Source organism: Odontesthes bonariensis, chromosome 18 (genome assembly GCF_027942865.1).
Source record: "Odontesthes bonariensis isolate fOdoBon6 chromosome 18, fOdoBon6.hap1, whole genome shotgun sequence".
NCBI lineage: Eukaryota > Metazoa > Chordata > Actinopteri > Atheriniformes > Atherinopsidae > Odontesthes > Odontesthes bonariensis.
The window spans coordinates 107,046-133,022 of NC_134523.1; the positions used below are offsets into that span (position 1 = coordinate 107,046).

General features: G+C 43.0%; 3 protein-coding genes across 4 annotated transcripts; 1 reads left to right on the forward strand and 2 right to left on the reverse strand.

The window, feature by feature from the left end:
• Nucleotides 1-3,151: 3,151 nt before the first annotated feature.
• LOC142367669 (XK-related protein 8-like) lies at nt 3,152-7,244 on the reverse strand. Its single transcript, XM_075449687.1, has 3 exons — nt 6,869-7,244; nt 4,792-4,982; nt 3,152-4,055 (listed from the first exon to the last, which is right to left on the reverse strand). The coding sequence occupies exons 1-3, from the start codon at nt 7,168-7,170 to the stop codon at nt 3,328-3,330; spliced, it is 1,221 nt and encodes a 406-aa protein (XP_075305802.1). The 5' UTR covers nt 7,171-7,244; the 3' UTR covers nt 3,152-3,327.
• Nucleotides 7,245-7,821: 577 nt separating this feature from the next.
• LOC142367424 (XK-related protein 8-like) lies at nt 7,822-14,199 on the reverse strand. The gene is made up of 3 exons (XM_075449395.1): nt 13,615-14,199; nt 12,051-12,238; nt 7,822-8,852 (listed from the first exon to the last, which is right to left on the reverse strand). The coding sequence occupies exons 1-3, from the start codon at nt 13,938-13,940 to the stop codon at nt 8,110-8,112; spliced, it is 1,257 nt and encodes a 418-aa protein (XP_075305510.1). The 5' UTR covers nt 13,941-14,199; the 3' UTR covers nt 7,822-8,109.
• Nucleotides 14,200-17,454: 3,255 nt separating this feature from the next.
• On the forward strand, nt 17,455-24,862 carry srsf4 (serine and arginine rich splicing factor 4). 2 transcript variants are annotated; one of them, XM_075449265.1, is made up of 6 exons: nt 17,455-17,641; nt 19,742-19,881; nt 21,382-21,491; nt 22,543-22,757; nt 22,865-22,942; nt 24,004-24,862. In XM_075449265.1, the coding sequence occupies exons 1-6, from the start codon at nt 17,535-17,537 to the stop codon at nt 24,467-24,469; spliced, it is 1,116 nt and encodes a 371-aa protein (XP_075305380.1). In that variant the 5' UTR covers nt 17,455-17,534; the 3' UTR covers nt 24,470-24,862. The 2 variants fall into 2 exon arrangements, with proteins under 2 accessions (XP_075305380.1, XP_075305381.1); XM_075449266.1 differs by lacking the exons at nt 17,455-17,641; nt 19,742-19,881 and adding an exon at nt 19,944-20,938.
• The last annotated feature ends 1,115 nt before the right edge of the window (nt 24,863-25,977 follow it).

Sequence of the window (25,977 nt, forward strand, 5' to 3'; positions counted from 1 at the left end):
CGAAAGAACGAGTTCCTACCCTCACCTATGGTCACGAGCTGTGGGTAGTGACCGAAAGAACGAGATCCTACCCTCACCTATGGTCACGAGCTGTGGGTAGTGACCGAAAGAACGAGATCCTACCCTCACCTATGGTCACGAGCTGTGGGTAGGGACCGAAAGAACAAGATCGCGAATACAAGCGGCTGAAACGAGTTTCCTCCGCAGGGTGTCTGGGCTCTCCCTTAGAGATAGGGTGAGAAGCTCGGTCATCCGGGAGGGGCTTGGAGTAGAACCGCTGCTCCTCCGTATCCAGAGGAGTCAGATGAGATGGCTCGGGCATCTGGTTAGGATGCCTCCTGGGGCATCTGGTTAGGATGACTCCTGGACGCCTGGTGAGACACGTCCCACTGGGAGGAAACCCCGGGGAAGACCCCGGACACGTTGGATCTTGGCTGGCCTGGGAACGCCTCGGGGTCCCCCCAGAAGAGCTGGAGGAAGTGGCCGGGGACAGGGACGTCTGGGTTTCTCTACTTAAGCTGCTGCCCCCGCGACCCGATCCCCGGAGCAGCGGAAGATGATAGATGGATGGATGGAATTATAATTTTAAAACAATGTGAAAATCTTTGGTTTGTCATTCACATTTTCTTTGGGAGTGTGCTTGGTGTAATAAAGAGGGTGCTTGTGTTACTTCAGGTGTTTTAATTCAAGAAAAGTAGTTTTTGCACAGTAGAAGGACTCAAACGGTTTCTTTTTTTTTTGAGTCAATTTCTCCAGCTTTGGAAAACACTCTGTCACAGGGAACAGAGGAGGCCGCTGTGACCAGGAACTGTTTGGCTCTAAATATTCCCACACTTTAGAACACTTCCTCGATGGTTGCTCCATGAGAGAATAATCAAAAACTCCGAATATCAAAAAACGAGAGCTGTTCGTAACATATAATACGTGTAGAACGAGGACATGAACCGGGGCTTCAGCCATCTTGAATACACTGATGTTCAAAGCTCCGCCCATCAACTCGAAGCAGTCAGCTGACTCGGTCCAAATGAAGCAGTGAAGTGGTTCAAACGTCATCAGTGACGTCACATGAAGCAAGCTCCGGTGTTATGCCGAAAAGTGCATCCCCATTCGTAGGGGATGCAAGTACAACGGATATATCAAGGTGTCCCGACAGAAAGAGCTTCGTTCTCTGCAGATAATGAGCTTTAAAACGTGGCCGTCAGCCTCGTCTTTACTCCAGAGACCAGAGGAGGGAGACAGCTGTTCACTTTAAAAGCTTTGACATTAGTTTCTCCACACATGAAGTCCTGAGTCCTGCAGCGGTTCAGCAGGTTTATTGGGTTGATTTGCAGCTTTAACTCTGAGCGTTCGAGCTGCCGACATGAAGAGAAGCTGAATGTTCCTCACTGTGTCTGCATGTCTGTGGTCAGGATCCGTGTCCTGTTTGCATTTAATGCCAAAAAACTGTAACATTTACCCACTTGTTGTGCATTTGTTTCTGTACTTCATCTCATTGTGAGGCGGCGTGGAGCCCGAACGTGATCCTGTGTATCCGACACCTTCGGCACCATGTAAATACATTTAAAAAAAGTTTCTGACACAAGTTTCAGCTTTTTTATTTTTACTGTATAGTTGGTGGAAAAAATACAATTATAAAAACACGAGGTTGGGAGAATAAATCCCCAGATTGGTTTCAGGAATGTGCTTCAGAAAGGATTCGATCCGATCCTAACTGAGTAAAATGACCCAGCTGCCATGAAAGGAGCTGCTGAGCCTACTAAAACATCTTGACTGACACTCTCTCTGATATTCATAAATTATTTAAATGACCAACATGGCTTCCATCTTATTACATTAATACATAAATAATTCAGCCTCTGGAGCAGCCTGATGAGCTTCTTTAAGCTCCTCCCACCTCCTGTGGTCACCTGACCACCCGCTGTGCAGCATGGGAACACCTTCCTTCAGGTGAACAGGATTAGTTTGGGTTTCCTTAGAAACCTGCAGCTGATGATCAAACTCTGACTCCTCTGAGGACTCAGACTCAGCATGAGTTATCCTCATCTGTACAGTTTAACAGCAGAATTAAAAAAATAATCTATATTAAAACCTTTTCTTTCAAGAGGAACCAGATGATCGTCTGACGGACGGCCGGACAGGAAGTGCTCGGGGAGTTTCCCCGTGACTGGCTGTGTTCGAAACCACCTACTTCTCCCACTACTCCTACTAACTTTACCTTTTTTAAGTTCCCGGATGCATACTAGATTCTCCTAAATGTTGGGTATGCATCATGAGGTTACTACTCATACTCAAACTACCCAAGATGCAACGTAACGTGACGTCGCCGATCGTCATTTCCTGTCAAAACGGCAGTTTCAAGCTAGCTACAACGAGGGTAGGTTCACTTCCTGTTTTCAAAACAAAAGCACCAATTGTATGGTAATGGCTTTCCCTATGATAAAAGGCAACGGGTATTTTATTTTGTGAAAATAACCGGAAGTGCGTTAGCTCACTGCGGCTAGCTTTAGTAGCGCCGAATTCGTGGGAACAAAATTGTAAACAGCCGGTATTTTGTCAGGTTTTCAACACGTTGGAGATCTAAACGACTACTTTCTCGCCTTAAAATGTTTCAAATGTTGCTAAAGTTTACAGAGTTTAGAGCTTAAGAGAAATCAGCTTCAGGCCGGTTGATTTCGGCTCGGGCAGGAGCGAAATGCATTGTGGGTAAACGCTCTGCATACTGTCTGATCGATGAGTATGTAGTATGCAAGTATGCAGTATGCAAGTATGTAGTATGCAGTATGCGGTATGTAGTATGCAGTATGTAGTATGGAAGTATGTAGTATGCAGTATGTAGTATGCGGTATGTAGTATGCAGTATGTAGTATGGAGTATGTAGTATGCAGTATGCAGTATGTAGTATGCAGTATGCGGTATGCAGTATGTAGTATGTAGTATGGAAGTATATAGTATGTAGTATGGAAGTATGTAGTATATAGTATGTAGTATGTAGTATGCAGTATGCAGTATGTAGTATGCAGTATGCAGTACGCAGTATGTAGTATGCAGTATGTAGTATGCGGTATGTAGTATGCAGTATGCAGTATGTAGTATGCAGTATGTAGTATGCAGTATGCAGTATGTAGTATGTAGTATGCAGTATGGAAGTATGTAGTATGCAGTATGCAGTATGGAAGTATATAGTATGTAGTATGGAAGTATGTAGTATGCAGTATGGAAGTATATAGTATGTAGTATGGAAGTATGTAGTATGCAGTATGCAGTATGGAAGTATATAGTATTTAGTATGGAAGTATGCAGTATGCAGTTTCGAACACAGCCTCTGATTCAGGAGTAGAAGTTCTCGGCCAGCTTCTTCATCCTCTTGTTGCAGGCAGCTGGTTGGCTGGACATGCTGCGGTCTGTGACATCACAGTGAGCCTGTAACCTCATTGGTCCGTCAATCTCATCGCCCTGCAGCCTCTCGCTGCTCCCCCCCCTCAGCTCCTCCCTGCGCAGGTTCGGGTGGAAGCACTTGTAATACGCCACCTTCAGCAGCAGGCCGAGGACGTACAGCGCGACCACGCCGGCGGCGGTGACTCCGGCGTACAGCGGCGGGATGGCGAAGCGCGGCGGGTCGGTGGCCATCTTCCAGCACCACACGCCGCAGAGGACGGAGACGTCCAGCAGCACGCAGCCGTGGTACAGCAGTGTCCGGTTCCTCGTGTTCCCCTCCACCACGTTGAACCAGTCGAAGTACCAGATGAGCGCCACCGTGGCTCGGTAGGTCCACTCGCCGCCCGCGCTCTCCATGAAATCCGTCCCGGAGCGCCAGGCGCAGAAGAAGAACACCAGCCAGGAGCAGACGAAGTGCGTGAAGATGAAGCAGGGCAGCACCGAGGCGAAGAGCGCCAGGGCGAGCAGGCGGGACGAGAGGAGCAGCAGGTTCCACAGGAAGTAGACCACCGAGGAGCCCAGCCGCTGCCGCTCCTTGTCGGGCAGGAAGGAGCGCATGCAGCGGTGGTAGGTGGTCACACAGAAGGCCACGGCCGCCACCGAGCCCACGGCCTTCAGCACTGAGGAGGAGGAGAGGCGGCATGAGAGCATTCAGAGAAACCTCACGTTAAAGGGACAGTTCGCCTCTTCTGACATGAAGCTGTGTAACATCCCATATCAGCAGCATCATTTCTGAACATCTTCTTACCCCCTGCTGCGTCCTGTGAGCAGAGTTCCAGCCTCGTTTTGGTGCTGATGAAGGTAGTTCGGCTAGTTGGCTGGGGTTTAAAAAATAAAGCGTTTTGCTTCTCAGAACAATATGCGTTCAACAGAGTAATACATTTGCATCACAAAATGGTTCTCCAGGAAAAGTCAGACCTCACAATCTCTTGGCCCTATTTTCTCTCCCTTCATATCACTGCCTGCTGCGCCTGCCGACAGCCGCGCCTGTTACTACCTTCATCAACACCAAAACGAGGCTGGAACTCTGCTCACAGGACGCAGCAGGGGGTAAGAAGATGTTCAGAAATGATGTTGCTGACATGGGATGTTATACAGCTTTAAAGAGGCGAACTGTCCCTTTAAAGATGTTTAAAGGGAGTTTTTCCCCTCTGCAGTCTGTTGGGTGCCTGTTTTAATGAGTTCTGTATGAGCTGGACTAACGAATATTGATGATATCTGGTTTAAAAGCCACTTTAAATGCACGAAAAACCCTGAAAATATTAAAAATATGCTGAAACTGTTTGAGGAAGAAGTCCCGAACAGCCTGAAGATGGTTCGGCTCTCAGATCCGAAGAGATTCAGGTAAAAACGCACCTGTGACGAGGTCCAGCCGGCCCTCCTGCAGGATGATGGTGAGCATCAGCACCACCTGCGGCGCGCTCTCAGAGAACGTCTCGATGATGCGCAGCATGCTCAGGTCGTGGCTCAGGTACACCGCCACGCCCTCCGAGTCCGTATGCCGGGAGGAGAGGCTTCTCACGGAGATCTCCAACACGCCCGCGTGCCTGAGGACGGAAACCAGCTGATTGCATCATGATGTTCGCCACAGAGAGTCAGTAAACCAGCTGATTTAGAATAGAACTACTTTATTCATCCCAGCTGGGAAATTTCTTCGCAGTTGCAGCGTACATACGGTAAAAATAAGAATAAAATAAAAATATATGTATGATGTGTATGTATATGATGGATATATATATGGATATATGATGTATATGTATGAAATATATCATGTTTGCCTCAGAGGAGTCGAAGCAGGAAGCTGTGACTCATAACGAGATCTTTACTTCCTCAGAGAAAGAAAACAAGTTCATCCTGCTTCTGACTCATTTATTTATTATTCTTTCAGTATTTTTATAGAACTGAAAAGATTAAAAATGATTTTTCATCCATTTGTGAAATATTTGTTTTTATTTATTAAATTTTTCTCCTTTAAGAGATTAATTAGATCCTCATAATACTAAACTAATAATATATCATAATAAACTATAAAAAAATAAATACATAGAAAACTACACAGAACTCTGATAAATTAATGTAAAAATAACTTTACTGTATTTATATATTCAGATACTTTTACATACTTTCAGTTCTGTGATTACTCTCTTCTAACTGTTAATTTATTAACTTATTAAATATATTATATAAAGTTTGTGACCTTTAAACTGAACATAATCAGCCCTAAAAGTGTTTTATCAAGGGCTGGGCAACGATTAACATGTTTAATCTAATTAATCTCATGATTTCCCTGATTAATCACGATTAATCTCATTTGTACGCAGAATCCAAAAATGAATCCAAAAGTAGCGTATAGCTTTTAGCATTTAGCTTTATTTTAAATGTGCTGCCATATGAATGAAAGTGCCATAACATTTGTTGTGCAAACACACTTTTAACATCAGCATCTTTCTGTAGTTTTTATGTAGAAGCCTCGCTCCACTGTCTGTTTCCTTGAATGACTTGCTGCTATCAGTTGTGTGTTTTGCCTTTAAGTGATATTTTAGACTGGAACTACTACGCTGAGAAGACAATTCAACTTGGCAGTGTTTACAGATGACTTTGGTTCTGTCGACTCCGCCGTCTGGAAGAACTTTAACATGAAAATGGCCGAGTAAAAGTTCCGTACCCTTCTCCATGTTTGGTGGATCCGCCGATTACTTTCTTTTCCTGTTCCACAGCAGACAGCAGCAGACTTTTACAAAATAAAAGCCTGTGAGCAACAGACTTTTACAGAATAAAAGCCTGTGAGCAGCAGACTTTTACAAAATAAAAGCCTGTGAGCGACAGACTTTTACAAAATAAAAGCCTGTGAGCAGCAGACTTTTACAAAATAAAAGCCTGTGAGCAGCAGACTTTTACAAAATAAAAGCCTGTGAGCAGCACTTTTACAATAATAAAATAAATAATAAAACAGGGATGCTGCGTGTTGTTCCCCCTCTCTCTGCCCCCTGCTTCCTGTCTCTCTGAACTTTCTTATCCATTTCTTATCCAAAATTTTTTAAAGAAAAAAAAAAGCTGCATTAATGAGATAAAAATATTTATTGCCATTAAATAATTAACGAGTTAACTCGCCCAGCCCTAATAATAAACTATAAAAAAATAAAGAAAACTACACAGAACTCTGATAAATTAATGTAAAAATAAGTTTACTGTATTTATAATATTCAGATACTTTTACATACTTTCAGTTCTGTGATCTACTCTCTTCTAACTGTTAATTTATTAACTTATTCAATATATTATATAAAGTTTCGACCTTTAAACTGATCATAATCAGCCCTGAAAGAGTTTCATCTGTTGAACTCTTCGCTGTTTCTGAGGGAACTTCCTGTAAAACGAACCCTTCGGGCTTTAACAGAACAGCTGAATGGAGAACCAGCTTCTCCCAACACACCTGACGTAGATCCCCATCTGCAGCACATGCAGCAGCTTCAGCAGCTTCAGCCTGCCGCTCAGCCACTTCTCCACCTTGGTCTGCATCTTGAAGTTCTCGTAGCTGTACCAGAACCAGCTGAAGACCTGCACCAGCACCGAGGAGCCCACCAGCAGCAGCAGCAGCACCGCCAGGCTCGCGTAGGCTCCCTCCTGGTAGAAGTTCACAGCCGCCCACACGTCCAGCCCGACGTCCAGCAGCAGCAGCGGGAGGCCGACGCAGGTGAAGAGGAAGTCCGCCGGGGAGTACATGAACACGGCCATGGTTCTGCTGGCGGTCCCGCCCGGAGCTGGAAGCCTGAGCTGGTAGCCTGAGCTGGTAGCCCGCAACCGAAAGTAAGACTGGAGCCGAAGTTCAGAGCCGGGCACTCCACCCACATCTGGAGCCTTAAAGGCGCACTGCGCAGGAAACACGCGCACTGAACGGGTGCACTTTGATCAGCTGAAACAGACTGAATGACCACGTGATCTTTGTTTTCTGTACATTCAAGGTTGTAAAACCTTGTTTGACGCGCACGAACACGCGCACGTGCACACACCGACATGTTCAAACCGAACTGAACTTTAACTGAAGCATTTCAGGCAGAAACTGACTAAAACAAATCAGTAAATAAATAAAAATGTGTTTATTAAAAAGTTTTGAACACGACAAATGTTTAAAATTAGAGAAAGTTTCTAAATTTCTGCATCAAACTTGTTTTTATCTCCGTCTTAAATCCTCTTTATTTATTAATGAAATAACTTTACATTCATTTTGTGATTTAATATCTGCTGAATGAAGACTTCCACACGCGTGCAGATCAGTGATGGAGAGGACGATGTTATTTTCATCCATAAATCAGCATCAGAACAGAATTCATCTGTTTTTATTTCATCTTCTTAAAAACACGAAGAAACATTAAATCATTCACAAACTTGAACAACTTTCTGATTATTTTCGTCGCCACATTCACTTCCTCATCGAACCATCTCCGCGTTTCCTCTCATTCGCTTCAGACTCGGCGGTTCCGGAGACGTGGTGTCGCCACGGTAACATAAATACGGAAACATTCTGTGGACGCGGCTCGTTCACCTGAGATTTAATTCGCCCTGAGGTCGTCCGAGCGCCCGCTCCCCTCAGGGACTTAACTTGGATAAAAACAGACTCCGGTCTGGTCCCGCGGTGGCGTGTGCTGAGCGGGAACCAGCCCGGCGGCGGCAGGGTCACACTCGGGTCGACTCGGTTCCGCCCGAGCCGCCCGTGGCTCTGACGGCTCCTCGCTCCGTGTAAAAATGGCCGGCGTGGCAGGCCATGCGTCTGTTGAGGAGCCGGGAGGACGGGGCGTCGTCCTGGACGGAAACGTCTCTGAAGGACACCTCCGCGTCGGGCAGGTCGTCGGGCAGCCTCGCCGGGGGCCTCCACAGCTTGGGGTGGAAGCAGCAGTAGTAGACGGCTTTGAACACGAGTCCCAGCAGGTAGACGAGCGGCAGGGCGGCGAGCAGCGCCGCGCCGTACGCCTCCGTCTGTGCCGGGTCCCTGTAGCACCACCAGGTGACCAGCAGCACGCCGCCGTCCGCCGTGATGAAGGCGTGGTAGATGGCGCTCCGCACGCGCGTGCGGCCCTCCGCCACGTTGAACCAGCTGAAGTACCAGATGAGCCCCACGGTGGCCCGGTACAGCCACTCGCCGCCGGCGCTGTCCATGAACGCCGTCCTCTGCAGACACGCCCACAGCACGAAGACGGGCCACAGCAGCAGGAAGTGCGCGGCGATGAACCCGGGCAGCACCGAGGAGAACAGGGCCAGCGCCGCCACGCGAGGGCCAATCAGCAGCAGGTTCCACAGGAAGTAGATCAGAGAGGAGCCCCAGCCCTGCCTGGCTTTATCCGGCAGGAAGGAGCGCAGCGAGCGGTGGTAGTCCACCACCATCCAGGCGATGGAGGTGGTGGAGGCCGCGATGCTCACAACTGTGGGAACAAAACAGGAAGTCAACAACAAACCACTTCCTGTTTCTGGTGACCTCCCAGCTGGGTCATCGGCTGTGTTCGAAACCGCATACTACATACTACATACTTCCATAATACATACTACATACTAATTGACAGTATGCAGAGCGTTTACCCACAATGCATTTGGCTCCTGCCCGAGCCGAAATCAGCCGGCCTGAAGCTGATTTCCCTTAAGCTCTAAACTCTGTAAACTTTAGCAACATTTGAAACATTTTCAGGTGAGAAAGTAGTCGTTTAGATCCCCAACGTGTTGAAAACCTGACAAAATACCGGCTGTTTACTATTTAGTTCCCACGAATTCGGCGCTACTAAAGCTAGCCGCAGTGAGCAACGCACTTCCGGTTATTTTCACAAAATAAAATACCCGTTCGCAGGAGCGAAATGCATTGTGGGTAAACGCTCTGCATACTGTCTGATGGATGAGTATGCAGTATGTAGTATGTATGTAGTATGTAGTATGTAGTATGCAGTATGCAGTATGTAGTATGTAGTATGCAGTATGCAGTATGTAGTATGCAGTATGTATGTAGTATGTAGTATGTATGTAGTATGCAGTATGCAGTATGTAGTATGCAGTATGTAGTATGTAGTATGCAGTATGTAGTATGCAGTATGTAGTATGTAGTATGCAGTATGCAGTATGCAGTATGTAGTATGCAGTATGCAGTATGTAGTATGCAGTATGTAGTATGTAGTATGCAATATGTAGTATGTAGTATGTAGTATGCAGTATGCAATATGTAGTATGTAGTATGCAATATGTAGTATGTAGTATGTAGTATGCAGTATGCAATATGTAGTATGCAATATGTAGTATGCAGTATTCAGTATTCAGTATGCAGTGTTGGTCAAGTTACTTTTAAAAAGTAATTAGTTACAGTTACTAGTTACTGCTCCCAAAAAGTAATTGAGTTAGTAACTCAGTTACCATATTGTAAAAGTAATTAGTTACAAAGTAACTTTGGCGTTATTTTTTGTGTTCTATAACGCTGTTATGTTCTATAACATCAAATATGTTTATATTAACTGATTGAATTCATTCAAGGTAAAAAAGAAACTTGTGCTAAAGGAAAAAAAAATGGACCAGACTCAGTGAATATTTCCCTATACTCCCTATATAGAAGATATATAAAAACACTAAATACAGTAATTTAGAACATTCGGTATTTATTTGAACTCAATAGATTGCAGCCTTCCATATGATGCATAGAAATAAATTAATAAATAAATTCTGACCCGAAAAATCGAGTGTTTGTTTTCGAGTGGCTCCGTCTCCTTCGCTGGGGCTCATGCTAGCTGCATTTGGGCCTGGGGTTGGGTTAGCTAGCTGCCTTTGGGCTTGGGGTTGGGTTAGCTAGCTGCCTTTGGGCTTGGGGTTGGGTTAGCTAGCTGCCTTTGGGCTTGGGGTTGGGTTAGCTAGCTGCCTTTGGGCTTGGGGTTGGGTTAGCTAGCTGCCTTTGGGCTTGGGGTTGGGTTAGCTAGCTGCCTTTGGGCTTGGGGTTGGGTTAGCTAGCTGCCTTTGGGCTTGGGGTTGGGTTAGCTAGCTGCCTTTGGGCTTGGGGTTGGGTTAGCTAGCTGCCTTTGGGCTTGGGGTTGGGTTAGCTAGCTGCCTTTGGGCTTGGGGTTGGGTTAGCTAGCTGCCTTTGGGCTTGGGGTTGGGTTAGCTAGCTGCCTTTGGGCTTGGGGTTGGGTTAGCTAGCTGCCTTTGGGCTTGGGGTTGGGTTAGCTAGCTGCCTTTGGGCCTGGGGTTGGGTTAGCTAGCTGCCTTTGGGCCTGGGGTTGGGTTAGCTAGCTGCCTTTGGGCCTGGGGTTGGGTTAGCTAGCTGCCTTTGGGCCTGGGGTTGGGTTAGCTAGCTGCCTTTGGGCCTGGGGTTGGGTTAGCTAGCTGCCTTTGGGCTTGGGGTTGGGTTAGCTAGCTGCCTTTGGGCTTGGGGTTGGGTTAGCCAGCTGCCTTTGGGCCTGGGGTTGGGTTAGCTAGCTGCCTTTGGGCCTGGGGTTGGGTTAGCTAGCTGCCTTTGGGCCTGGGGTTGGGTTAGCTAGCTGCCTTTGGGCCTGGGGTTGGGTTAGCTAGCTGCCTTTGGGCTTGGGGTTGGGTTAGCTAGCTGCCTTTGGGCCTGGGGTTGGGTTAGCTAGCTGCCTTTGGGCTTGGGGTTGGGTTAGCTAGCTGCATTTGGGCCTGGGGTTGGGTTAGCTAGCTGCATTTGGGCTTGGGGTTGGGTTAGCAGCTTCAGAAGCAACAAGTGCTTCATAGTCGCATGGGTTGATGTGAGGTGCTTCATTAGATTTGAGTTACTTGAGGCAGACGTGGATAAAGTTTTTTTCCCTGGGCATAGCGTGCACGTTACATACACATTCTTGCCTTTTATCTCCACGGGTGAGAAGTAGTGCCGGTAATTCCAGTTAGAGAACGCTTCCTGTGAACTTCCCTGGCTCGTCGCCGCTGTCTTGTGTGTGTTTAGCGCGTGAAGTGCGACAGCGTGAGCAGAACATCCGCCCACCCAGCCAATCATCATCGTATTTGCAACGGTGTCATCATCCCCACCCCTGCTCTCTCCAGGCAGCATGCAGCTGATATGTAGCCGAAAGCCTACAACCAAATTGTAGTTACGCGCCACTTTATATTCTCAGTAACGATAACGGCGTTGTAACGATGGGAAAAGTGATTAATTAGATTACTCCGTTACTGGAAAAATAACGCCGTTAGTAACGCCGTTCTACTTAAACGCCGTTACTCCCAACACTGGTAGTATGTAGTATGTAGTATGTAGCATGTAGCATGCAGTATGCAGTATGTAGTATGTAGTATGTAGTATGTAGCATGCAGTATGCAGTATGTAGTATGTAGTATGCAGTATGTAGCATGTAGCATGTAGCATGCAGTATGCAGTATGTAGTATGCAGTATGTAGCATGTAGCATGTAGCATGTAGTATGTAGCATGCAGTATGTAGCATGTAGCATGCAGTATGCAGTATGCAGTATGTAGTATGTAGCATGCAGTATGCAGTATGCAGTATGTAGTATGTAGTATGTAGTATGCAGTATGTAGCATGTAGCATGTAGCATGCAGTATGCAGTATGTAGTATGTAGTATGTAGTATTACGGTTTGGAACACAGCCAACGGCTCAGAACCCGTGAGGAACCGGCAGAACTCACACTGAACGGTCCGGGCCCGGTTGGTGCGCAGCATGACGTAGACCATCAGGATGAGCTGCGGCGCGCTCTCGCAGAACGTCTCGATGAGGCGCAGCATGCTCAGGTCGTGCGTCAGGTACACGGCGTACTCCGAGCCCGCCTGCTTCCGCCACCACACCCTGAAGCCCTGACGGATGGCGGAGATGTGTCTGCGAGAGAGGAGACGCAAACCCGTCACCATGCGTTAAACACCTGAGTGCTCACAAACAATCACACAACACAAATATTTCTCCCCGTTGTCCTTGTCAGATTCCCCAGTAGGTAAAGCTAGTTTGACCAGTAATGGTAAAAACAACAAACTAATTAGACTCCTGTTTAAAAGGAATCACACCACAGTTCCACACGTGGCCTCATCCTGGAACAAATACTTGGAACACACTGACTGGAAGAAGATCTGGCTCCTACCCAACCGATACCTGTTAACTAATAAAGTCAGAGAAGTTTCATTTAAGTTAATTAAATTAAACATAACTTTTATTATCAACCTCGTCATTTTAATGGCTAAATGTCATATCCATAAATGTAAATTCATGAAAAAAAACATATTTTCTTGCCTTTCTCGGTGAACTAAGGCAGTATATGACCTCCATTAAATTCTCAAACAACCAGAAAGTCATTAAGACTGTTGATATCTGTGAACACTTGAATATTTTAATGTGACCTCTTTTATCCCCTGGCGTATAATATTAGAAATGTTTCATGTGTAATGTAAAAAAAATTTAAATAAAAGGAAGTTGAAATAAAAAAAAAATTAAATTAAATTTTAAAAAAAAACAATCACACAACATTTACAAGAAACCACATCTGTCCACGTGACACAAACTTCGAGGTTAGACTCACTCAGAATGTTCATGTAAACCAACATTATTGATCCATTATCAGTGAAATCAGAAACAACTAGACCCGCGGAGGAGTGAGAGGTATGGAAGTTTTTCTGTGCCATCAGAGTTTGAATATGAATTTCTAATATTGAATTTTTACAGCATCAAAATTAGACTTTGAATTTGAAAAACCAACAGTGTAAAAAAAAAAAAAAAAAAAAATCAACATCTAAAAATTCAGTGGAAAAAGAACCAGACTCAACATCCGGGTAAACGGGGAGAAGCAATCGATCCCTGTTCTCAATTCATCCAACGGCAGCCAATCAAGTTACGCTCCATTGGACACATCAGCTCAATTTATATTACTCAAACTATTTTCCACTGAATTTTTTTTCACTGATTTTTTTTCACTAAATTTTTTTCCATTGAATTTTTTTAAGTTGATTTTTTTTCCATTGAATTTTTTTAACTTGAATTTTAATTCCTCTGAATATTTCACTGAATTTTGTTTTTAGAAATTGATTTTTTTTTTTTACACTGTTGGTTTTTCAAATTCAAAGTCTGATTTTGATGCTGTAAAAAAAAAAAAAAAAAAAAAAAAAAAAAAAAAAAAAAAAAAAAAATCAACATTAGAAATTCGTATTCAAACTCTGGCACAGAAAAACTTCCATAGGGAGGAACCGGGACCAGACGCCGGTGTTTACCTGCAGAGGAAGCCGAGCTGCAGCACATGCAGCAGGCAGAAGAGCTTCACCCGGTCCCCGCACAGCACGCCTCCTCCCCCGGGCTCCCCGCAGAATCCCGGCAGCTCCCGGTCGTATTTGAACCAGAACCAGCTGAACATCTGGACCACGACCGACGACAGGACCATGAGGCCGACCAGCACACCGAACCAGAAGAACTCCCCGCGGCAGTAAAACTCGGTGGCCACCCACACGTCGGAGCCCCAGTCCACCAGGAAAGTGCACACCCCGATCACGGAGAACGCGAAGTCCACCCAGGAGTACTTTGAGATTGTTCCGCGCTCCATGGCCGGATCACCTTGCGACCTGTTGCACCGAAGCTAGCATCCAGCTAACGTCTCGGACCGTTATTTTCAGCTAACGTCTCGGACCGTTAATTTCCTCCTTCGTGTCTCCGGAGGCGCCAAAAAGTTGCCCGGACTCTAACATTTGAGCAACTTCACACCACCAACGTGACGGCAACATCCAGCAACTTTATGTGAGGAAAAAGTTATCCACAAAGGTGAAAAATAAGAGCCACGAAGGAGGAGGAGGAGGAGGAGGAGGGGCGCGGCTAGTTTGTTAGTAATTATTAGCCCCGCCCACCGCAGTGGATCAATCCGGGACGAGCAGGATGAAACTTTAAACCACCTGATGAATATTTAATGATATTAATCGATTAATCGACCCTTACTACTGCTTTTTATATATTAATCTGCATATTGTTTGAGTATTTTTTCTAAAAAAAAGTTATAATAAATTATAAGATGTCATTTTTATTTTTTTTATTTCTCAAAATATTCAAATAAGCTTTTTTTAATTATGCCAAAATAATTTAAGTATGGAAGCCCATGTGTGACGTGATTAAAAAAAATTTTAAAAACAACAACATATTAAAATGTCTCAATGTCTGTTTACTTTTAACTTGTGTTATCTTAATGTGATCTTTAAAATATGACATCAGTTTTTTGTTTTACTTTAGTTCATTTTAACCGTCTGACATAAAACAACAACATAACGTTGTTAAACAATTGTGCAGCTGAGGCTTGAAGCCAAAAAGTTATCCACATCCAGGTAACCTGTCCAGGTGTACCCCACCTTTCACCCAATGGCAGCTGGGAAAGGCTCCAGCCCCCCAGTAACCCTGAGGTGGATTAAGCGGGTATAGAAAATGGATGGATGGATCTTTGATTGGGTATTGATTAAGGGAAGTCCAATACAGAATAAAAATCATTTTATTGTCACTGTAGAACATTTTAAAACATTTAAGACCGAGATGACGTTAGCAACTCCTCACCATTCAGCAGTGAAACACAAAAAGGCAATGACTAACTGGAGATAAACCAACAGTAAAAAGCAAGAAAGAACATTTGGAAGGAGAAGCAAGGGAAATAAATACTGCGATGGATATAAATACTGCGATGGATATAAATACTGCGGTCGGTATGTACACACTGAAAAAAGTGATTTTTTGGTGAAGTAAACTCTATTAGAGTAACTGTCATAATCTCTACCTTGTATTTTTAAGATTCAGTGAGAACTAGAGCTTCCTAAGTAAAATTAAACATTTTATTCACATAATACATGAATTATGGGGGAAGAGTAAGTTTTACTCAGGTTTCCTCATACAATTTAAATGTTTAATAGTTGTATGTACATAAACCTAGAAATACTACATAAACTTTACTCTGAAAGTGTATCGTTAAAATCTACTAAGTTACTTCATAACAGCAAATACTACAGATATATAAAATTTACTTAAAATTTTGAGTAAAATGATGTTCCTGCCTATGAAAAACAAGTAGACTTTACTTCATTTGTTTAAATAAATATAACTTAAAACTTAGATGTAATTAAGTAAATGTTACTTAATATCTTCTAAACTGTTATGTTTTAGGGTGAGTCAAATTTACTTGATATTGCAGCATTAAATATTACTTAAATCATCTGAGTGCAAATACTTACAAAGGGTTTTTTAAGTGAATCTTATGAGGTGTTTTTTAGGACTGGGGTATTGATGTGGAGAAAAAGAACAGCTGTAAGCAGTAAACAGGGCAAAAAAAAAGAGCAGTAAATTGTAGTAAATTGGTAGTAAAACAGTACAAAATCAGATAAAAGTGCAACTGGTGGAGATTAAAGTGTCACAGTGTAAACACCCTGACTTCAGGGGAGTGGGGGGTGGGTGAGGGGTTTCTCCTCTCTCAGGGGGGGAGGAGCGACGGCCGATGGCCTGAGGGGAGAAGCTGCTTTGGAGTCTCTTGGTTCTGGCTTTGAGTGTCCGATATCTCTTGCCAGAGGGGAGGAGGGGAAACAGTTAGCGTCCCGGAAGGGAGGGTCAGAGCTGATGTTTCCAGCCTTCTTATGAAGTCGGTTGGTGTAAATGTGTGTGAGGGGGGACAGAGTGGTTCCAGTGACCTCCCCTGCTGCCCTCACCCCCCCGCTGCAGGTCCCTCCTGCCCCCTGCTGTGCAGCTGGTGGACCACAGTGTGGTGCTCATGAAGAAGTTGGTGGACCATCGTTTGTAAAATTGTAAAAAATAATCTACAATAAAACTCTCAGATCAACCCCAGATCTGTTAAAACGTAGTAACGGGTTCAGCGTACCTCAGAAGTGGGAAGTCTGTGTGAAAACATGATTTATTCTTTTGCTTTACTGGGAACAAACTCTTGTCAACAATCTTTAGAATTAGAATTAATTTAACTAAAGAAGCTGCTAAACTAAAAAAAATACTTTGGTGAAATATTGATCCAACCAAGAGAAACTAAATAAATATTCCATAAATAGCATGTCATGGGGAAATTTGTAAAACATAGAAGTTTTTTTTTAAATTATTATTATTTTTATTTATTTATATATTTATTTATTTATTTATTTTTATTTAAACATGTCACATTGACAGAACAATGACATACTCAAAAGTAAACAGTTTGTGTTTTTTTTAACTTCACATATTCACACCTCCACATATAGTACAAATTGAAAGAAAATAAATGATTGTAGTGTGGGCTATCTCTTATAGAAAAATAACTATTGAAAGATCTTAGATGCACAAGATAAAAAATGGGATAAAACATAGAAGTTTTTGGTGAGAAACTTTAACCGTGTTGTAAACCAGGATATCTGATGTCTTCTCTTTTTTTTAATACAACTTTATTTTGCTTTACAAGATACAAAAACAGTGCAAAAACATGACAAGTATCATTAATAATAAATGAAGAACAAATAAGCAAACCAAAATAAATACATACATAAGTAGTTTAAATAATAAATGAAGTGAGAGAATATACCAGGGGACATGAACAATGAGGATTACTCTGAGTTAAAGATTTCAAAGTGGGAGACTAGATTTATAGTTTTGATATCTTTCTTGTTATTAGAGGAGGAAATTGACTTGAAATACATCTGGAGTTCTATCATGAAAGCACAAAAATTGGGTTTCACTTTGGCAAATTTACATTTGTGGATGTAATACTTAGCAAGAATTAAAATGAGATTAATTAAAAAATATTCTTTTTCAGTGGGAGCATCACTCTTTATAAAACCAAAAATGACATTTTGCAGAAGGAGCTCAAAATCACAACATTATCTAAAATAAATCTACAAATATCTTGCCACAGCTTTACGGGTATATTCACATTTCCAAAACAGATGAATAATGGTCTCAGTGTGAGTGTCACAGAAGGCATTTCTGGTGTCTTCTCGGTTCTCTGAATTTCCTTGGTGGCAGATCAACCTTTTACGAACGTGTCCACCTGAAAGTCTACGCTCAGGGCATGTACGCAGAATAAGACACGCCCCCAGGATAAGACACGCCCCCTGAAACCGCGGCATTGCTCTTGTGTTAGCGAGCCTCGCGCCTCCTCCTCGTGCACGTTTCGGTAGCTCACACACAAGCTAACAAAATGTCGCGGGTGTACATCGGAAGGTTGAGCTACAGAGCTCGGGAAAAGGACGTGGAAAGGTTCTTCAAAGGCTACGGGAAGATCCTGGAAGTCGACCTGAAGAACGGGTAAAGTGTTTGTGGAGGCGAACGCGTGCGCGGGCCGCAGAACCAGCAACCCCGGGGCCTGATGGAAACGGGCCTGGAATGCTAATGCTAATGTTAGCTTCCCTTGCTGATGGAAACGGGCCTGGAATGCTAAAGCTAATGCTAGCTTCCTGGCACCTTCCATATTTACCAACAAAAGACGTCGAAAATGCGATTCTATGATTATATTTGAGCTTTATTTAATTAGCTTTTGCTATTTTTCGGCCTAAAACTGAAGGTTAATGTCGATCAGCAGCCTAGGTTATTGTTAGCGCTTCATCGACCACCGCTAGCTTAAGCTAAGCTAATGTTGGACGTGGCAAAGTCACAGTCGGCTGTGTAATGTAATGCAGGCTAACCGTTATTTTACAGCTGCAGGTCCAGCCACATCTTTATTTAACTCTGTGCACGAAGCTGCATGTGTGCACGGGCTCGGGTTGTGACACGTTTTGTTTACGTTTAGTCATCGTTGTCGGGTGAAGCTAACCTGCACGAGTCGTTCCGCCACGATAATAGATGGCGATGCTTTGTTTGGCAGAGTTGTGTGAGATATGACTACATGAAGCCATTCAGTCTACGTGCTTTATCTGAAAATCTACGTGCTTTATCTGAAAAAATGTTTCCAGGCAAAAAGGGGACAAAAAGTCGCATCTTTTCCTAAATCTACAGATCCAATCAGGCGTCAATAATAAGTTTATTTTACTCTCAGTGGTGGTTAAACTATAATAATTCATATGGATGGAAAGGTCATGCATGATAAATGGTTGCAGATTATAAGTGATTTATATTTACAGATTACAAATAAAACTGAGTTTTTTTTAAATAATTTTTCTTTCCACAAACTCATGAATTCAAACGTAAGTCTGAAACCGTCTGCATTTTTATTTATAATAAGAAATTAATTACAATCAAAGGAAAAGTTACTTAAATAGTTGTTTACTTAAAGAAAATTATTTTATAGTAACTGATGATTAATATAGAAGCGTAAATGTTCATATTAACGCATCATCGTCATCATTATTATTATGGGATAAATCAGGAATAAGTGGAGCCGCTGGTTGAAATAAGTTATTTTTACTTTGTGGTGGTTAAACTCCATCATTACTTGCATCATAAACTATAATAATTCATATGGATGGAAAGTTCACGCATGATGAATGGTTGCAGATCATTAGTGATTTATATTTACAGATTACAAATAAAACTGAGAATTTTTAATAATTTTTCTTTCCACAAACTCATGAATTCAAACGTAAGTCTGAAACCGTCTGAATTTAATCCATTATTTTTATTTATAATAAGAAATTAATTACAATCAAAGGAAAAGTTACGTAAATAGTTGTTTACTTAAATGAAATAATTTTATAGTAACTGATGATTAATATAGAAGCGTAAATGTTCATATTAACACTTCATCATCATTATTATTATTATTATTATTATTATTATGGGATAAAACTGGAATAAGTGGAGCCGCTGGTTGAAATATGTTATTTTTTACTCTGTGGTGGTTAAACTCCATTATTACTTGCATCACAAACTATAATAATTCACATGGATGGAAAGGTCACGCATGATGAATAATAATAATACATTTTATTTATAACAGACTTTACATTCACAACAAAATCTCAAAGTGCTACAGTGGGATAAAAGACAAATATTAAGATCAAAAGCAGGGACAGTAAAATGCAAATAAAATACACAAATAAAAAAAACAGAAATGGTTGCAGATCATTAGTGATTTATATTTACAGATTACAAATAAAACTGAGTATTTTTAATAATTTTTTTCCACAAACTCATGAATTCAAACGTAAGTCTGAAACCGTCTGAATTTTAATCAATTATTTTTATTTTTAATAAGAAATGATTTACAATCAAAGGAAAAGTTACTTAAATAGTTGTTTACTTAAATAAAATTATTTTATAGTAACTGATGATTAATATAGAAGTGTAAATTGTTCATATAATGCATTATTATTATTATTATTATTATTATTATTATGGGATAAAACTGGATCTGAGGCGCAGATGAAGGTGTTTTTGCAGGTCTGACTGATGTGCCCACGTGTTTTTCAGGTACGGCTTTGTTGAATTCGATGACCCGCGTGACGCAGACGACGCCGTGTACGACCTGAACGGCAAAGAGCTGTGCGGGGAGAGGGTGATCGTGGAGCACACGAAAGGGCCGCGCCGTGACGGGGGCTATGGTGGGAGGAGTAAGTGTCCCGCAGAGTGTTGTGTTCTCTACACGGGAATGATGTCGATGAGCTAATGCGAGCCGCAGTTTGAAGCTTGTCCTTGGTGGCTGATGTGCATTGAATTTACATCATAGTGGGCGATGGACCAGGGGAACGTTTGTGTTTCACTTCCTGTTTGAAGTTCTGTATTTAATATAACTTAATATCTGTAGAACCTTGTTAGGCCTGGTTTTTGCTTCCCAGCCCAGAGCCCCACTCATCCATGCCTGGACATCGGTTTAAAACATCTGGCAGCACGTATAAATGCTCCAGCTGCTGCTTTTTAAAGAAGACGGCAGCTGTATTCACAAACAAAACCAATAAAATCGGATGTTCTTCCTCTGCTGCTTCGGGTTTTAATCTGTAGCCCCGTCCTCAGACTCTGGTGTAAAAGGTTCTTGGGTCGGTCGGTGCTGATCTGGGACCCGTTTTCCTGCTGAGATTTGGTTCGGAAGCTGTTGAAATGAGTAAAATAAGCGGTTCTGGATGAGGAAACCGTCTCTGAACCAGAACCGTCTCAGCAGAAACGAGGTGTCGGTGAGCACCTCTGAGGGCAGAAGGAGGCTTTTATGTGACGTGATTAAATTTGTGTGCATCAGAGCCACCAATGACGTAGAACATCTGTAAGATGATAGTCAGAATGAATTAACTTGTGGTGATGTGGGGAAATGGCTTACTAACAAACAGGAATATTGATTGTGTTAATTTAAAATATTGTCAAATATTTGTTAAATATCATGTAATCTATTGCTGTCTTATTCCGTTTTTATTTCATTTAAACATGATTGTCAATTTAAAGGTAAAGATTTAACAAAGAACCTCAATGTTTTAATTGAAAGAGTCCTTTGCTGACTGCCTGCCCCTATTGCTGGCCATGGTGTCCCCCCTTTCCAAGAGTGTGGTTTGACCATTCTGGGCCCCTGGGCAGACCAAAAAAGGGAGCCATTGTGAATGAAGACCGCTTTTCCCATTAGGCCCAGGCCGGGTGGTGAGGATGCCATGGGGTTAGGAGCAGATGTGGGTTCAGCTCTTATAGGTGCCTGAAAAGAAACATGTTTTCTAACAGTGAAATGTTGTTAGATAGGCTAGCTTAGACTCTTACTTTAGTTCACCGTAAGTACTTCCTCCATCAGTTATGATTTAATTAATTTTTTTTTTCTTTTTTTCTGTTTTTTTTTACTCCTTTTTATGAAATAGGCCCATTGAACATCTACCAAAGTTTGATATCTGCAGTTGTTGCCTTAAGCTTTTAACTCCAGATGTGTAGGAAGAAGTTTTAGGGTCTTTTTTTTAAGGGTTAAATGATTTTTTTTTTTCTTTTTTAGTATCTTTTTCTCCTTTTTTTGCTTTTCCCCTTTTTTGTTTCTTTTTCCCATTGATACATTATTGTAGTCTGTAGCTCTGAGTTTAGAATGACTGCACAGTTCCCGTTCACTTCTGGTCCTCATTGTTCCGTCTGTTTCCTTGTTGCCTTGAAAGGTGGATATGGGCGCTGGGGCGGCAGGGACCGCTACGGTCCGCCTGTACGGACCGATTACAGGCTCATTGTTGAGAATCTTTCCAGCCGCTGCAGTTGGCAGGACTTAAAGGTACGAAGACGCTTCTGTTCTCCCGCCTAACGTGTTCCTTAGGGCTGCAAAGAGGCGGAAAATTTCCATGGGAAGTTAAGCTTGGGAATTTTGGATATATTCCATTCTGGAAACTTTCCATGGGAATTTAGGAGAATTTGCTGGGAATATATTATATCCAAGCATAAATATAAACAGAAGTCATGAGAAAGCATCCATACAAAATGTTTTCAACAGATTTATTTGTAAGCAGAGTAGAACACGTTCTAATTACTTGTTTCATGGATGAACAAAAACAGGAGTGTTGGGTTCAATATTACCCATCCTCTAACCCCACTCATTCAAAAATACCCCAGAATGTCATCAAAACTTACTTCACTTTGTTAAGTCCACAGGCTCAAACGTGTGTCTTCGATAGTCTTTGTGCTTCAGGCTCCAAAGTGTGGTTCAGTCTTCTGGAAATCTTCTGTACATTTTTAATTCAATTTATTTATTTGAATAGGGACAATGCACATTAATGAACATCAGTATAAAAACAAATTTAAATATGCCGGATTATAGCTACAAAGCTAGTTTTCATCCGTAGTCCCTAGGCAGGCAAATACACAAGAAAGAAAATACATAAGAAAAAATACAACGTACAACAGAAGCATCACGGGGAATGTTTAGAGTCTAATGGTCACATGACTGGTTTGCTTTCAGCCATAGTTTGAGCTGAGCTCTAAAGCTGTACATGTGATGGAGGCGTGCACAGTGCCAGTAGGGGGCGTGGTCTCAGTAGCCATGCAGAAAGCAGTGTGCTCCGTGCACGTGATTGAGGAATGGCATCTGTTTTTAGTCAAGATTATGCTAAAATATACTTTCCTCAACTATACTTAAGTTCCCTAAAAGAGCCAACCTTCAATTTTGAAAATTCCCGTAAATTCCAGTTTATTCCCATGGAAAGTTTCCGTCTTTGAAAATTCGGGGAATTTTGCAGCCCTAGTGTTCCTGCTGGACCGGTTCTGCTCACTCCTTCAGCTGTATGATGAACATAAAGAGGGTTTCACGTGCGCTTCTGCTCCCTCTGCAGGACTACATGAGGCAGGCGGGGGAGGTGACTTACGCTGACACCCACAAAGGTCGCCGGAACGAAGGCGTGATCGAGTTCCGGCAGTACTCGGACATGAAGAGAGCTCTGGAGAAGCTGGACGGCACCGAGGTGAACGGCAGAAAGATCCGACTCATCGAGGACCGACCCGGCGCCAAACGCCGCCGCTCGTATTCTCGCAGTCGCAGCCATTCCAGGTCAGACGCGCAGCCAGAGCGCTGTTTCTTTTCTTTTTTTGGGAAAGGCGCGCTACTGATGTAGCGCCTGAAAAGTCACATGATGGTCACATGTTTTGTTTCTTTAGGTCTCGCTCCAGAAGTCGTCGTTCTCACAAGAGCCGCAGCCGCAGTGAGAGCAGCAGTCGCAGCCGCTCCCGCTCCAGGTGAGGAGAAACGTCTAACGCAAGGCATTGTGGGATATCTGATGACATCATCCCTTCACATTTAAACAGCCGGGTTTCAACGGGCTACAGATTAAAAGATGATGAGAGATAAACGGGGAAAATGCTGTGTGACCCACAGGGAGTAAATTTAATCACCTGATTTAAATGTGATAACATCACTGCATGGCGGCGCTTTGGATTCCATAGCTTTAGTGAACATTGGTGTTGATATCTGTTAGTTTCATCTGTTCTCAGAGTCCAGAAATCATCAGTTAGGAAGAGGAACAGCAGCTCAGTGGGCTCAGTATCTGTCACATCTGTCCCCGCGATGGCCAAGAGGCTCATCAAAGTGTCTGATTCCCCTCTGGAGCTAGCAGCCAAACGCTTCCTGTTAGCTGTATGAGCTAGCACCCAAACGTATGAGCTAGCAGCCAAACGCTTCCTGTTAGCTGTATGAGCTAGCAGCCAAACGCTTCCCGTTAGCTGTATGAGCTAGCAGCCAAACGCTTCCCGTTAGCTGTATGAGCTAGCAGCCAAACGCTTCCCGTTAGCTGTATGAGCTAGCACCCAAACGCTTCCCGTTAGCTGTATGAGCTAGCAGCCAAACGCTTCCCGTTAGCTGTATGAGCTAGCAGCCAAACGCTTCCCGTTAGCTGTATGAGCTGAAGGCATCACTGATGCTGAGTTTCATTCCTCAGTTCACTGGAACATTTGGAACATAAATTCAGATAAAAACACGTCTGTTATCTGGTGTTAATGTGGGACTTTAGCCTGTTTTACTTTTGGTGACTTCTGTTGATGTTTGTAAAGTGATGATTCATTCATGTTTTCGACTCTTTAAAGTAAAATAATTACTTCCAACTGTTTGAAAAACAGAACAGATTTATTTCTTAAAGGTATAAAAACATCTGGTGTATGGCGGCAGAAATCCCTCAGTTGGATCTTATCAGTACAAATCCATCTGTGCAGTTACCTGCTGCAGCTCGGCTAACATCCTGGTTGTAATATTTTCTGTTTAAAACGTAGCTCTGAATAAAAAGCGCTGCTTCTGTCGTCCACAGAGCGGCTTCTCGCTCCCGCAGCCGGTCTCACAGCAAGAAGAACAAGAGCAAGAACAAGAAGGAGGAAGAAGAGCGCAGCAACGGCGCCGAGAAGGACGAAGACCACAGCCGGAGCCGCAGCCCCAAGAGCAAAAAGGGCAAGAAGGACGGCAAGAAAACCAAGAAGGACGACTCCAGGTCCAGGTCCAGGTCTCGCTCTCGCTCCAGGTCTCGCTCCAGGTCCCGCTCCAGGAAATCCGTGTCAAAGGGCGGCGAGCAGCCGAAGAGCGACGACGAGGCCGCCGAGCCCGAAAGGGGGTCCCGGTCCCGCTCCCGCTCCCCCGACGAGTCCAGAGCCATGTCCAAATCCAAGTCCAAGTCCCGGTCCCCCTCGCCTGCCAAAGCCCGCTCCCGATCCGCCTCCCGCTCAGAGTCCCGCTCCAAGTCCCGCTCCCAGTCCCGCTCTCGCTCCCGTTCTCGCTCCTAGTTCAGGTTCTGGACTGTGTCGTGAGCCCTCGCCCCAGTGTCCCCCCCCGCCCGGCCTGTATCTACATTCCCCCGGACCCCTCAACACCACCCTGCCTCCAGTTTTTTGATAAGTAGCTGTAGAACACAGGCACTCGTGCTCAACGTCTTTTATGCACATGCTCCTCTCTTCATTTGACTTTTACTCAACATATTTTTTCATTAGAGGTGTTTGTAAAATAACGAGGTGTGATCTGAGTTTTATAAGTTGAACTGATGGTGTGTGTCTTTAGCCTTTTTTAATTCGATGTAGAAGCATTCTGTTGACATGCTGGGAGGGAACGTGTCGCAGCATCTCCTCACCTTCGTGGAATCCTTGTACCGTTTTGTTTCAGATTAAAGGGTATGTTCTGAACTTTGGGCCCATGTTTTTATTCCAAGCTTTTATATTGGATTCACGTCTTTGAAACGCATCTTTAGAGCTGCTTTAAGGACACATTTATCACATGTTTACGTACAGATGATCTCATTTATACACGATGAATTGTTCCGTAAAGAATGTGGACGTTAACATGTTCATAACTAAACGCTTAAATAGCTGCACACACACATTTACACACACACATGCATTTACACACCAGTGGCGGCTGGTGATTCAATTTGTTGGGGGGGCGCAGTTGCGCGTGACGGGTCAAATAGCACCTCACAATCAGAACACAACACACAAATTCTAAAAACCACAAACTAGACCATTGTTCAAGTATCAATACAATTAGAGAGATACTTTGGATATTGTTGACCTTAACTAAAGAGTTTTGGGACAGAATAGATAAAGAAATATAGGCTACTGTAATTAGAATAGACCACATGTTACACCATAACCACAACATAATAGTAGGGATGATGGTTCTGAATTTCCTATTCTATTGCAAAATGTACAAATATTCAGGAAAAACAAAGACCACATTAAAAGGTAGGTGTGTCTAATGTTTTGAGGACTAATATAGAAGACTGGATCAATTCTGATGTTTTTAAATGTGCTATATAAATAAAGCTGACTTGACTTGACTGCACTGAAAAATTGACAACTAATTTCTACAACAGAGACTCACCTCTGCAGCAATCCTACTGTCTGTGGTGTAGCGTTATCGGGCGATTATATATATCAAATATAAGGATTTATCTTAAACCTCGAATTCAGGGCACCACCTACCGTTATCTTAACTTTACGTTACAGTCAGGGAGGAAAACTGTTAGAATCTTACGATCCTGGTATGTTAAATTAATAATCAATTAATATTCAGTTAATAATCAATTAATATTCAGTCTCATATCTCGCTACTTTCGTGAAAGTTCTCGTTTGGTTGGACAGACATTACGTAAAGAAAGCATACGACACAATCTGTGATTATAACATATATATAGATATATGAGCTGTTTATTACAATGATATGATCTTAGACATGAACCTTTAAACAAACAGGAGATGCATTGAATATGGGTGATTATATAAAACACTTAGTGAATATA